Genomic DNA, 15,230 nt, shown 5'->3' with positions numbered 1-15,230 from the left:
TCTTTCAGTCAGAAAATGTATAAGACCCAAACCCCTTACAGATCTCACAGTCCACCATAACATGGGGAACACTCAGACAAGCAACGCATCATTTATGGAAGTCCTGTGGTAGGAGTTTTCTACACACACAAGGAACACTTTTTCAAAACTAGACTGCTTATTCATTTTCAAAAAGATACAGTAAACTAAATAGAAATTTTGCAAACTATAAAAACACTATTATACTATAATCCTTAGTGAAAAACATTCTCAAAAGATCTTGACTGTTACACACACACACACATATTATATACATACATATATATATATATATATATATATATATATATATATATATATATATATATATATATGTGTATACACACACACACACACACACACACACTTACTCACACACAAACAACTATGAGCCTAGCACTAACAAGAGATGAACAATAATACAGGTTTCTGTTTCTGTCTAAGGTAAATATGTAATATATAAATGCAAAATATCTAATTGCCTAACCTACACTTCAAAGGTGGACTCCATCTTTATGGAGCCAGTTACAAAAAGAGAACTTTGAGAGGCTTCTCACTCCATCCACCAACATAACAGACAGTCCATGGTGATGGACAGACTTTGGAAGTGGGCATATGCTACAGGCACATTTGCATTGAGGGCTTTAAACTATGCCATATACATGAGTAAGTATAGTAGACAGTCGATTATCTAAACTAGACGTGTCCAACCTGCGGCCCGTGGGCCGCATATGGCCCTCAGAGCTCTTCCATGCGGCCCTAAACCTCTAACTGTAACATCGATGTACGCATGCCCCAAAACACTTTTTTTTTGTTTTGTGTTTTTCGCTCCCATGACCTGTAACAATAATGTCGGTGTGCCCATGGGCCAAAGCACCTTCTAGTTTTGTTTTTGAGCCAAAAAAGGGTCAGTGTGTTTACGCCATTATTTTGCACTGAACAATGTGTGTGTGTGTGTGTGTGTGTGTGTGTGTGTGTGTGTGTGTGTGTGTGTGTGTGTGTGTGTGTGTGTGTGTGTGTGTATGTATATGTGTACATGAGAGAGAGAGAGAGAGACGCATGCACAAAGAGGCTAACAATGATCATTCTACCTACTGAACACAAACAGGTTAGCTCACAAATATATCATACATTGAGTACACTTTCATTAAATTGCAGCTTTCCTGACAGGGAGAGTGTTGTATTGAACATGAACTCATACCTCTTAACTGTATGGATTTTCAAAGAATGTCTGGATTTTTGCCTTATCTTCCAATTTGTGTCTTTTGCTTAGGAAAATAAAGTAGTTATCCAAGGTAATGCAGTTCCAGGGAGTAAGAATGAGACAGCAGCCTAGGGTTAATGGGTCAGTAGTGGACTGACTATATGGGACTGTAGCATATAAAGTTGTACTGCTTTTTCAGACAAACAAAAAAGCACCTAGTACTGTTTTTCATTGGTGGGTTCTAAGCAGTGGTAGATTGGACAACAGTAAGCTTAGCTTTGGCAGATCAAGTGGGCACAATATCATTTTTTTAAATGTTTGGGATTTTAGTGTGTATGTGTGTGCTTATGTGTTGGGAGTGCTGCAACAGTAGATGATTATTTAAGACAGAGACTTACAGACTGTGGAGAATATGTTTCTTTGTTTCAAAACATAATACTTGGGTACGCATGCCAGAAGTAGATTTTTTAAGACATAGCTTCTTGTCATTTACAGAGGATGGATATTTACATTTAATGGACAATGTATTAGAGTGGGCCTGTGGGGTTCTGAAGGATGCCAAGTCTACCACTGCCAATGTCTTGTAAACTGACCTGGAAATGGATATTGGGATGTTACTGAAAAAATGTAGTAAGTGGGCTTAGAAATATAGTTTAGTTAAACAAAGTGTACTTTCAATTTACAGGCCATAATTTAATTTATTTCAGGTAGTTCAGATACTGGTAGATTGTATACCATTAGACTTAATTAGGGAGAGCTGTCATTCTGGGGAAACAAGCAGCCCTAGTTTCAGTGAAAGCTCTGTGGTTGCTTGCAGGTAGGAAGTTGCAGGATGTTGATGCAATGTGTTTTATGTATTATTTTTTAATGCTTTTGTCATTTCAAAGCATAGTTTTCTTTGATGTAAAAGAAGGCAGGACTGAATGAGCCATATAATGTTTAACTGACAATAAAGGGATAGAAAGATTATAAGTGATGTATAATGTTTGCAGCTACAGTTGTTTCAATGGTGTCTGTGATGCATAACTATTTTTGGGCCTGTGTCCCACTTTTATTTTTCGCTTTGTCCAGATTTCTTGCTCTAAGGTTGAGAGGTATGGTTCCATACTAAATCAGAAGTTGTATTTACCTTGGAAGACTTTTCAGCATAATTATGAAAAACAGAGCCGCCTTTTTAATATCTCTGCTTATTTCCAATATAAACTGCCATGCAACCTTGCAAATAACCTTCTTATTAAGCTACTTTACTTCTTTTGGAATTGATAGGTATGACTCATATGTTCGGACATAAGCATAAGAGTGCTAATGTGACTTTGATTTTTTTGCAGCAGTCTGTGGTTTACATAATCACAATAACTTTTCTGTGTTTCTGGGAGTGTAATCAATTTAACAGTTTTAAAGATGCTTTCCAAAAATAAATAAATAATCCTCTCTACACTTTGAGCTATTGACAAAGTCTGGGAATTTGTTTTTTTTCTAAAGCGAAGGTCAGCATTACAGCTCAGTAAACTGTCAGTCTGTGAGTAACTTCTGCACAAATTAAAATGTCTGAATGTCAAATGGCTTTAGATTGGAGGGAAGTTTATTTTTATTTATTTTATTTTATTTTACATTTGTTTACTGGGAAAGTCCGACTGGGCACAGGTCCATTTTCAGCAGAGGCCCAGGGAGAAAAGCTCCAAAAATAACACAAAACAATATAATACATGAGAGAGAGAGAGACAGCAAATTATGGATGTAGTACTCATACAATATGGCAGAGATTACATCTCGTAACAGTGAGAATCATTGCGGTACAGAATAAACTTAAAAACATTTTTTTTACACAGTTATAATTACAGCAAGGCAGATATCAATGAGTTAAGTTTTTAGGAGAAAGCTGTTTGTACACAGCTGAAGCTCTGAAACAATCTTTTGGTATGGATTAATCTGGGGATTGACACAAGTTATATGTTTACACCAGTATGTAGCATTATAGTTTATGGTTTTCTTATTGATTTACTTTTTGCCGAGCAGTTGTTTGTTGATTTATTGATGGTCCTTTTGGTGGTGGGAAATTACATGGATGAATCCATCTCTATTATGATTTTTTTTCAGATATTTTGACTTCCAGACAATTTCATTCAGTGAGTGGGTGTCATGTGATTACTGAGGTTGCCTATTTTACAAGTAGGGGCTTTTGTGTGTGTGTGTGTGTGTGTGTGTGTGTGTGTGTGTGTGTGTGTGTGTAAGAGAGAGAGATTTAATATGTATACTGAATACAATTTTGCAAATGGAATTCTTAGTTAAACATGCCCCTCTTCTTGGGCAACTAGACTTGAGTAACCAATATTAGATCTTAGCCATCCAGCTGGGAAAGGTTAGTATGTGGATTTTCCATCTGGTTTGATGAAGGCTATGCTACTTACCCAAGGACTACATTTATGGCTATCCATCCAGCCATCATGTTGCTGAACTACATTGTTTGATAATGTGAGGAGCTTTTTACAGGCGTTGAAGGTTTTTGTGTCAAGAACCTGTCCATAAAAAGTGGCTTGTTTATGTTGCAGTGAAGGCTGTGGTCTTTGTAGTGAGCATTTTAAGTGTAACCAGTATTTCTGAGGTAGAGGAAGTCTCTTACGGCAGGATCTTTCATAGCCTGGAAAGCAAGCCAATGGTGAAAATTATAGGGGCCAGTGAGGGACAGAGGAAAGCAAGAAGCTTTTTAGTCTGTTTAGATAACTAAGTGAACTTAGTCCTTTGACCCTTTTTGGCAGAAATGGTTGTAGTCTTTCTTTTGGCAGGGTGTTTTGCTGAGGCACATGTCAAAAGGGGCATTGCACTCAATAATGGCTCTTGTAAAGGAAGAATACAAGGATGTTATGACCTCTTTGTCCCTGGATGAGAGACCCTTACTAATGAATTGGGCCATGTAAAAATCTTTCCTTACAACGGAGACAACGTGGTGGTCAAAAGTCAGGTTTCTATCATCCTGGGAGCCCAAGTACCATACAACTTATTGCATGCTTACAACATTGTTATTAATGTGATAATTTGTGGGGACATTACTCTCTTCAAAGGGGATAATGATGCATTTTTTGGTATTTAACTTGAGGCCATGTTTCTGGCACCAGTTATTTGTTTGGGTGAGACTCACTTGTAGCTTATTCAGAATTGTTTTATTAAGTCAGTAATGTGAATTCTTTACTTTACTGCAAATTTGTTGGCTTATTTTTGTGGATTATAGTATTGGACTGCTGATGTTGACATTTTACGTAGTTGGACTGCTAGAATGGTTTTCCCAGTGAGAAATGCTAGTGCTGTAGTGAATATCTGTTTATTTGTAATATATATATATATATATATATATATATATATATATGTATATATATTTAGATATAGATATATTAACTAAGATGTTAGAGTTAACTGTTAGATTAGAGAATTAGAATGAGAATTAGAATTTTAAGGGAAATATTAGGCATTTATTACATTTATTCATTGTTCAAATGCATCTACAGTACAGCCAGGAGATCGACTGTGGTCTTCCGGAGCAATAAAAGAGTTAACTATATGATATATTTTATATGCGGCCCCAGGACCATTTCTGTTCACTCAATGCGGCTCCAGCAAACCAAAAGGTTAGACACCCCTGATCTAAACTAATTGGGACATGGGGTCGTTTGGATAATTAAATTGTTCAGATAAACATACATTGAACCAGATAAAAAAACTTCTAAAATCTTGTTTTTTCTGCATGCAGGAAATACACTTTTCAACCATTCAGCAATCATTCAGCATTCATCGTGTTTCATTGTTGCAGTCATTACTCTTGGGTTGAATCCCAAAGCTGAGGATGGGTGGCTGGGCTAAATAAGATTAGGAGAGGCTATGAGGCCCTGCAGAACTGCAGTGGCAAAGCCTGCTCTGGATTTAGAGTAAAGAGGTAAGTGGTAGTGCTTTGTAAAGGTGTGCACTGAACTCCAAGTTGCAGCCTCTAAGATGTCTTTGGTTGGTACTCCTCTGAGGAAGGCTGCTGAAGTGGCTGCTGCTCTGGTAGAATGAGGCCTAATGCCCTTAGGGACTGATTTGCCATGCTGAGAATAGCAGAAACAGATGCAATGGCCTATCCATTTATAAACAGTCTGTTTTGAGATAGCCTTTCCTTGTGATCCTGCAGCATATGACACTAAAAGTTGCTCAGTCTTTCTGAAAGCTTTAGTTCTGTCCAAGTAGAAGCGTAGCTGCCTGTGTATGTCCAAAGAATGCAGAATTTTCTCACCCTTGTTCTGTGGATTTGGATAAAAGGTAGGCAAGTGAATGGTTTGGTTGAGGGCCACACTGGACTTGGGCATAAATGTTGGGTTTGTCCTCAGAGAAACCCTGTCTGGGTGAAAAATGATAAAAGGTTCCACAGCCATGAGTGCTTGTAACTCAGAGACTCATCTTGCAGAGATTATTGCTAGGAGCAGAGCTGTTTTCCAGGATAAGAATTTTATATCTGCTGTTGAGGCTGGCTCAAAAGGAGGCAGTGTGAGTTTTTCCAAGACATAATTGAGGTCCCATGCCGGAATTGGTGCTCTCCTTGGAGGCCTTATGTTTTTGGCACCTCTTAGGTACTGCCTTATTAAAGAATGAGAAAAGATAGGTATTTCCGTATTGTAATGGGCTGAAATGGCAGAGGCATGAATCTTAACTGATGAAAAAGAAAGGCCTTTGTCCAGCATCTCAGTTAGGTATAGTAAAATCTGAGGGATACTTGGTACATATGTGTCAATGCCTTGTTTCTGGTTCCAAGCACAGAATCTCTTCCATTTTTCTGCATAAGATTTTCTGGTACTGGGTCTCCTGGCCTCCAAGATAACATCCATAACAGCTTTTGAAAGTGGAGTCTTCTGAATGGCTACATTATCCGCCATGCTGCCAGATTTAAGGACCAGAGTTGGCTGTGCAGGATCTGATTGTTTTGCTGGGTCAGAAAATTAGAAGTTTGAGGCAATATCCATGCTGGACCTTGAGACAGGCTCTTTAGGATTGGGTACCAGTGCTGGCGTGGCCAGTCTGGTGCAATCAGAATCATTTTTGGCTTCTCTTGTCTGACCTTTAGGAGTACCCTGGGAAGGAGAGGCAGTGGAGGAAAGGCTTATACTGTTAAGATTTTTCCAGCTGAAGGATTGGGCGTTCACTCTCCATGCTTGTTTGTGATAAATCCTTGTGCAAAATCTCTGTAATTGGCAGTTGTAAGGGGAGGCAAATAGATCTATGTCTGGGCATCCCCATTTCCTTGTTATCATGCCGAAGACTTGTGGATCCAGTTTCCACTCGTGGGGATCCATGAGGTTTCTGCTTAGTTCATCTGCCAAAGTATTTGTCTTTTCTGGCAGGAATTGTGCTTGCAGGTGAAAATGATAAGTCAATGCTGTGTCCCATAAGGTCATTGCTTGTCTGCAGAGGGGGTAGGAATGTGTATCTCCCTGCTTGTTTATGTACCACATGACCATAGTATTGTCTGTCTTTATCCGTAGCTGTCCTGGATGAAGTAAATCCTTGAAAGCAGTCAGGGCATTCTGAACAGCTAGCATCGCTTTTTGATTGATGTGAAGATGAATCTGGCTTGCAGGCCATGTGCCCTGAATACATTTTCCTGCCATATGGGCCCCCCAGGCATAATATGATGCATCCGTTGTCAGTGTCTGCCTGGCTGTGGGTAAAGTGAATGGCAGACCCTTGTTGTGTTGACAGGCCTCTGCCCACCATCGAAACTCCTGTTGCAGGCAGGGAATGAGGGTAATTACTGTCTCCAGGCTGTGGCAATGCTGAGTCCAAACACATTTTAGACACCACTGAAGTTTCCTCATATGCAGTCTGGCATATGGAATTAGTAGAATGCATGATGCCATGAAAGCCAAGGCCTGCAGGATTTTCCTTGCAGATAACTGGGTTTTTGTTGCCAATCTTTTGAAGTAATAAGTCAGTTGCTTTTGTTTGTCTGGCGTGAGATAAGCCATCTGGGCAGTTGTATTTAAGCTTGCACCCAGGAATATTATCTCTTGAGAGGGTACTAGTTTTGATTTCTTTTTGTTTACTGTGTACCCTAGGCAAATTAGCAATCTTTTTACAAACGCCAGATGCTTTAGAAGAATGTCTTTGTTCTCTGCTTGAATAAGGCAGTCATCCAAGTAGGGGTATATTTGAATTCCTCTTTGTCTGCAGAATGCAATTACTGGTGCCAGGCATTTTGTGAAGACCCTGGGCGCAGTAGATAAGCCAAAGGGCAGTGCAGAGAATTGGTAGTGCATTGAGCCAGCTATGAATCTGAGGTATCTTCTGCAAGATTGTCTGATTGGGACATGCAGGTATGCCTCTTTTAGGTCCAAAGTTACGAGCCAAGCCTTCTTGCCCAGCATGGGCAGTAGCTGCTGTAGAGTCAACATCTTGAATTTTGGAACTTCCAGAAACGTATTTAGTATAGACAGGTCCAGTATTGGTCTCCAGGTTCTGTCCTTTCTGGGTACTAGGAAAAGTCTGGAGTAAAATCCTTGCCCCTGCTCTTGTTGTGGTACTTGCTGAATGGCCCTCATGTCCATGAGGGCTGTAATTTGTTTTTGAGTCTCTGCCCATTGATTGTGTGGCAGGTCCGGCATACCTTTTGACCTTGGTAGGGTGTGAAAATGGAACCTGTAGCCTTGGGACACTATGTTCAAGACCCATTTATCTTGGGTAACCATTTGCCAATTTGAAGAAAAAAGTGCTAGTTTTCCCCCTAAGGGGGCTGCCAAAAGGAAAGTGCTTGGATCTGGCAGAGGAAAGTCATTGTGACTGTTTCCTGTAAGGTTGTGATTTGTCTTCTCTGCTTTTGGAGGTAGGAGCACCCCATTGTTTAGGCCTGTATGAGCCTTGGGGCTGAGATCTGCCTCTGGGATGCCTATATCTGCCTCTTTGTGGTCTGTCTGACACTGGAAAGGACCAATTTTTAGAAGGCCAGTTTCTGCTAAACCTGGGTGGCTGTACCTGTAAGAAATCCTTGACTGTCTGCATGGATTTCGCTTTATCCTCCATTTTCTTCAACACCTCTTCTGCTTTAGCACCAAACAAAGTATCATGCTGTAATGGGGCATCTAATAATTTTGCTTTAACATGATCAGGCAGATTCTGTTCCTTTAACCAAGATGCCTTTTAATAACCGAACTTGTAACAGCGGCCCTGCAAGAGGCCTCCAGTAAGTCATAACCACATTGCAAAGTATACTTTCCCACTTCTTCTGCTGCATGCAATAAATCCTGCATTTCTTTGTTCTCTGAACATTCAGTATTTGTCAACATTTTCTATTTAAGCAATGATATTAAATATTGCTGATATTTAAGCATATGAAACTGACAATTTAAAGCCCTTACAGCCAAGGTAGCAGAAGTGTAGACTTTTTCCCCCATGTGTCTAGAGCCCTAGAGTCCCTATCAGAGGGGACAGGGTTTTTTGCAGTGGAAGTTTTAACCCCTTTGGGACCCTGAGATATAGTTTCTGGGTCAGCAGCGGGATTTTTATATAGGAATTTATGAGAATCCGGAACCCTGTATAATCTGTCTGGCTTAGCAGGTGCAGGGGGTAAAGAGTCAGGGGATAGGCCGGACTCTGAAAATACATCATCTACAATGTCTAGAACAGGTGGAACAGCTAGGGGTCTGTGCTGAGGAAGTAGCAGAAAGTCTCTGAGCCTTTTCTTAGATTCAGGATAATCTTGGCTCTCCCAGTGGAAATGCTCCCTCATGGTATGCAGGGTTTCCCCAAAAAAATAATCCTCAGGAGGAGAGGCTGAAGGAATGGATTCTTCAGCATCAGAGTCCTCATAGGGAAGCATGGAGTAATCCTGTTCAGAAGAAGAATCAGAGGAAATAGAAACCTGATCAGAAGACTCATACTCTGTCTCTTGCCTAGGCCTCTTATCAGGAGGGGGATGGGAGCCCCTGATCAAAGTAATTAGGTCTTCAGCCATTTTGAGCATATGTTTTTTAGGCATGGAAGTTTGAGTAGGAGAATGCTGTACTTGTTTCTTTGTCTTTAGAGCTGCTTTAGTCTTTGTCTTTGAAGCTGGAGATGGCTTTATATATAGTTGTGTAGGTCTGAAGACACCCTCAGAAGCCGATGCCTGCTCAGCAGCTCCGGACCCATCTGAGGGAATGATTTCCAAGTGTCCAATACCTTGAGTATCCAGAGGCCCAGTCGGCTCCACGTGGGAGTCAGAAGCGGCCTGTGGCTCTGAGGTAGCGGGCGCCAGGGGCTGCGAAAGCACCTCACTGAGAACCAGCGAACCGGCGACTGGCCTAGCAGAGGCCTCGTCGTCGGTTTTGGACCTCGGATGCCTATCCTTTTCCTTGTCCTTGCATTTTTTGTAACCTGCAGTTGTCGGCTGTTCCGACGGCATTATATAATTAAATCTTCAACCAAAGTAATGAAATGCAAAATCAAACTGACGCTTAATAGTGCATTGGTTGGCCAACTGGCACTTGCGAACTGCTTTTGCTTCGGGCACCAAGCGGCAAGAAAGACTGAAGAAAATGACGTTGGCTGCATCTTTTATACCCCTGGCGCACTGACATCAGGGAAGAGGTGACAGCAACCGACGCCAGACCTAGACTTTGGAATTCTGGCCGACTGAGGGCAGCCTGCCAGCAGGATAACCCCAAGAGTAATGACTGCAACAGTGAAACACGATGAACATCTTGAGAGGAAGGATTATGAATCTTCTTCCTATCAAAATCTCCCAACAGTAGATCCATCAGGAGAACTTGTTCTTTTCCTTATCCTCCACTGAACTTTCACAGATCCCATTGAAGACTCATATCTCACTATTCTATCCAGAGATGACTAGCGCTGGCCCAATGAAGATACTGACTTAGTTCCCTGCTGTTTTTATCCAGATGTTTCAACAATATTAAAACACTCCCTGGCAAATGATTTATAGTCAAAGGAAAGATGAAACAATTCACAGACCAGGTTAGATGATGAAAAGGGGGGCCTTCAGTGACAAATAACTAACAAAATACAAGGTCATCCAACTCAGACTTAGATCTGGCAAGTTATCAGTCGGCATCAACAAAGGTACTGATAAAAATGATAAGGATACTATTGTTTGGCAGCAAAAACTGCTGGTGAGGAGAACTTTAGTATTTAAAAATAAATGTGCGCTTGTGCATATAACAGCTGACTAAAAAATAGTAACTTCCTCAGAAAAACATTTTCTTTTCAATCCTTTTTCAATCTCTTTTGACAATTCACCTCTGCCAGTTTAAATACTGTTTTTCTTTTCTTCAGTTCTTTGACTGTCTCTTTTTTAGAATTCAGCTTTGCTAGGTTAAAAGCTGTATACTCCCTATCTGTCTTGAAGAAAAAGAAGCTAAAGAATAAAAACAGCCATATATGCAAACCTGGAATGAAACAAATGGCAACAATCTATCACAGCCTTAAATTCATATTTATAATTAAATTACAGACATCTGGAAAAACAAACAATAAATTGTAAATCAGATAACCAAACGTAAGGCACTGGAACCTTCCAGTACCTTACTTTTGGTTATCAGTTTGCTTTTGGCACTTTTGTCCACTTTCTTTGTTTAAAGAGTAAATCAGCACAAACCACTAGGCATCTGAAATTACTCCAGTGCTGATGTGGTATTTGATGCATTTGAAGTTAAAGATGAAGAACCTATTCCTCATGATGCCATCTATTAGGAATGCCTTGTACATCTAAATTTCTATGGAAGGTTGTTATTGCACCAGCTAAAACCTCCACAGGAAATAAAATACTACTGATTAAATTCTGACAAGGATGAAGACAAGACAGGTAGGAAATAACCCAAATGTTATGATTTACTATTACAGTTACCCTCACTGTTCATTCTACAACATCATTTTACTCTAAGGACCAGCTTCTAAAAGTTGAGAAATGAAATTTCAGACAGATAAGCTCATATCCTTAGTCCAGGCATAACACACTGTACATTGTACATAAAGTGTTATGTCAGCATTTAAATCATGAAAAGAAGCAATATTGCTGCAACACCCAGTGGACACCAGGTACACTCTAGCTGCATTTATCCAGATTCCCTGCTAAAGTCTCCACAGCTGACATGTGAGTCAGTGACAAGAGTCAGCAACACATCCCTAACTTAACATAACGATTATTGTTCCTATATCAAAAGAAATAGGCACTTATTACAAGGCTGACAAGCTGGCAGTTAGCAAACAATGGTGTTGAAAAAACACATATTGAATACTGTCTACACCTACCTTTGGATCCTTTTTTTCTTCAGCCTGCTGCATGTCTGACCTGCTGTCATCACTGCTTTCATCTGTATAAGGAACAAAAGCAACCAAATAATTTGCATGATTTAAGGTTGCATTAACTCCAAAGTAAAACGGAAATATAAATGAAGGGATACAGAATAGAAAAATATGTTTGCTATTTAGGGAAAAGAAAAAAAGAACAGGAATTTTGGTTTTATTAAACAAAAGCTAACACTCTTTCTTCTCTTCAATGGCAAACACAATGTTAATTTCAAAGAACCAAGTTTGACACATATGTCCACCTCATAGAAATGTCAGTGTTATTAGTAGCATACATCTTTCTCAAAAATCAACATCATCTGTAGCATCTCATCCTCTTCATCTTAGTGCCACCGACAGACTTACTGTCAATATTACACATAGATGCTATAATTCTATGCAGCATCACTAAATTCAGCAAATGGAAAGATGGCAATACTCTACTGTTACAAAAACAACATTTAAATGTTGTTTAGGATGAAAAAGCAGCCCATTTCATCATACAGATTGGCAATATAACACCATCTTGCCAGTTTCGCCACTATCACTATTATGAAGCATTTCTAAAAGCAGCAAACTTTACCTGCTGGTTGGCGTGAATCTCTCCAGGAAAGACCCCCTCCATCCAAAGGTTGCATTCCATGCTGTTTGGGGCTTGCACTGATGCCAGATTCTCCTATAAAACAGATTACAACATCTGTAAATAAAAAATACATCCAGAACTAAAACACTGTAAAATTATCTAATCTAAGAGAAGTTTACTATACTCACTTTTCTTTAATTATCCAATTTTATTCCCAGTGCTAATAATTAACATTAAATATTGACACTTTCCCCACATCTTAAGCCTGCAATTTTTGATTAGACATGGCAAATTATGTTACTGCCATGTTCGTATACCAAAAATAAATAACCTTAAGTAGTACAGCTACAATGTACAACAGAGATGAAATTAATCTCAATGCAACAGGTAAAGGTGCCGCTGCCATACCTCTCAACCTTTTAGAGAAAGAAATCTGGACAAAGCCATAAATACTGGGGGTCAAAGGCTCAAAAATATGAACAATTTTTAAATATTGCTCTTACAAATGTAGAAAGTTGATAGAATAACAGGTTTTGTATTAGTATAATTTTTCACAAGAGTATGAAGTCTGAAACGTAAATGTCTGTCAAAATTTTCTTACATCAAGTCCTTACTAATTTGTCAAAGCCTGGCCAGGAAAAACAAAATTGTATGAGGAACAGACCAAAAATATAAGGTAAAAATCTGGAATTCTGCGAAAATGTGGACAGTTGAGTGGTATGAATGTTGCAGGTGCTGCACAAGTGCCAAAGACAGTCTCTTCCACACCACTGAACTATACAACGTAACATAGATAATGCACTTTCCACAACATTGATTTAAAGGTGAAGCAAAGAGGTGGATTTTCTACTTCAGGACTGACAGAAAAAAATCCTGTCTCACAAAATGAGGAAAATAATGACTTCACGGCTGTGAAAGAAATAAACAGACAAGCGCTGTTTGGCTCGGTTAGTTTTGTGCTAGTCCAGGATGTGGGATGGGATGTAGAAAAAAGGAGCACCTTCAGAGAAGTTTATGGGAACTAAAGATGGCACTAACGTGGCTAGTTACACAAGAAAGGTAGACTGAGATTAGAAAGAAAGTGGCAATCAGAGGTCATCAAACAGGACATGGCACAAAAAACGTACAGGGAAGAAAGGAAGAGGAAAAGTGGGTGTGGTAAGTCTGCCAGAGAAGTAGATATAAGTGAGTAGCAGAAAATAAGGTAAATGGAAGAAGCAGGATTACACAGCAACAAAAGAGGACAAGGAGAAAAGTCAATCTGGAAGGACAGGTGCAGACAGCAGTGACAGCGGACGATGAGAATCAAGAGTTGCAGCTGGTATTGAAGAAGCCAACAACACAGAAAAACAGGAGGGAAGGGGACAAAGAGAGAGAGGGAGAGAAATACTTTGCCAGGTGGAAAGTACAAATGGAGAAAGGGACAACAAAATGGACAGAGCTTATAGAAGGACTACAGGAGGAATGGAAAAAAAATCAAACACTGAAAAGGAAAAGTTGCTGATGGGAAGGGTACTGCTATACATCAGGAAATGAAGTAGATGACAGCAAGTACAATATCATCAAGGGGGCAAAGACATGATTTATCTCTTCACACAGCTTCCAGTGAAACTGGATATGATGGTTTGAATTAATAAAACGCGGGTCACTGGGGGGGCATGTGGATGCTACGGTGCATGTAAGCATCAATATACTATCAAATGAGACAGCTGAGGAAATAGGCAGACAGGACCACTGGGTGGAACAGATATGACAGGATACAGATTGGAGGTAGCACTTCCAAAACTGTTACCTCTGCCAACAGACAGTATGATGAGAGAGAGATTTAGAAAGTAAAATGACTGAATACAGCAGAGAAGAGGGAAGAGGGCTTGGGACTAGCTGGAGAATGGTTATGCCACAGAAGCATTCCATCTTAACCAAGAAGGAAGAGTAGTGCTCAGAGATGGACTGAAGAGGTACACCTCCAGCCACACACTTCTCAACCAGCAGACATCGAAAATAAGAACAAAGTCCTTTGAAAAGTAGGTACATCTAGCCAAAAACCCAGACATCTAATTAGTATAAAAGCTGAATACCAAATAGTATATAATTCTTTCTCCTCCCAGTGAGACTGTGGGAAACTACTCAAAAGGAGAGGTTGGAAAAAACAAAGTGACAAAAATAATAAGCACATTATCAGAGAGACTGTAAAATCTGTAGACTTTTAATGAACAGTAATGCAAAATTCTACCACACAAGATAATTTAGTTTTGCTTCTGAAAGAGGGATATGTATGATGAGTGTCATCTTTCTTTAAATTATTGGTGCCAATGGTATTTTTAGTCATGTAATGTAGTTTTCTGCATATTAGACAGCCTCAAAACTCCTGTGTGATGAGGGGGATTCAGAAAACTGTGTGAAGGGGTAAATCAAGCCTGAAAACAGGGACATACTCCCCAAAAGAAGTACATCACATACAGGGATAAATCAGGCTTGAAAAATAGGAATGTTCCTTCAAAACAGGGACAGTTGAGAGGTCTGCCCAGTCAATACGATTAGACCAGTAACAAGAAAGACAAATTTTCCAAAATGGATACCTTTTACTCTCTTGCAAGCACCTGGAAGAGGTAAACAGACTTAGGACCAAAGATGTCCACAGCAAAAATGAAATGAAGACAATGTAGGCTGCTCTCAATTTTCAATCAAGCATCATATTAAATCTCTTGATGTGAAGACACCAACCATACTCTGGGGATGTCTGACAACTCTAATTTAAGCAGGAAAGACAAGCATCTACCTGTGATTAACTCACAAATACAATGAATTATACAGAATCAGTAATTCTTATGATGAACATCAAAAGGTTGTTGTGTCTTTCGGCTTTTCCCGGTTAGGGATCGCCACAGCGGAACTCCAGTCCGCTAATGACTGGTAGTTGATTTTTACATACCGAGTTACCAGCCCTGACGCACAACCTTCAACGAAGGTATGCCCATTCATGCATGTCTCCACGCAGAAGACGCTCTAGCTGAACATCAAAAGAAGGTAAAACTGATTATTATGTAACAAAAAAGTCTAAGGAGCTTTAAATAGACTGGCTACAAACAGTTAAGCAGTGGTTGAGGGTGGGCACAACACAGGACA

The 15,230-nt window shown here is 39.8% G+C and overlaps 1 protein-coding gene across 1 annotated transcript in view; it reads right to left on the bottom strand.

The window, feature by feature from the left end:
* The window catches only part of SMARCC2 (SWI/SNF related, matrix associated, actin dependent regulator of chromatin subfamily c member 2), a 2,789,858-nt gene that overhangs the window by 648,957 nt on the left and 2,125,671 nt on the right, over window positions 1-15,230 (bottom strand). Inside the window, exons 22-23 of the mRNA XM_044083737.1 lie at window positions 12,105-12,197; window positions 11,486-11,547 (exon numbers count right to left, since the gene is read on the bottom strand). Coding sequence (XP_043939672.1) covers window positions 11,486-11,547; window positions 12,105-12,197 — 155 coding nt within the window. The remainder of the gene's footprint in view (window positions 1-11,485; window positions 11,548-12,104; window positions 12,198-15,230) is intronic.

Source organism: Protopterus annectens, chromosome 9.part0 (genome assembly GCF_019279795.1).
Source record: "Protopterus annectens isolate FY-2018-M chromosome 9.part0, PAN1.0, whole genome shotgun sequence".
Taxonomy (NCBI): Eukaryota; Metazoa; Chordata; order Ceratodontiformes; family Protopteridae; genus Protopterus; species Protopterus annectens.
This window is presented reverse-complemented; position numbering and strand designations above follow the sequence as displayed.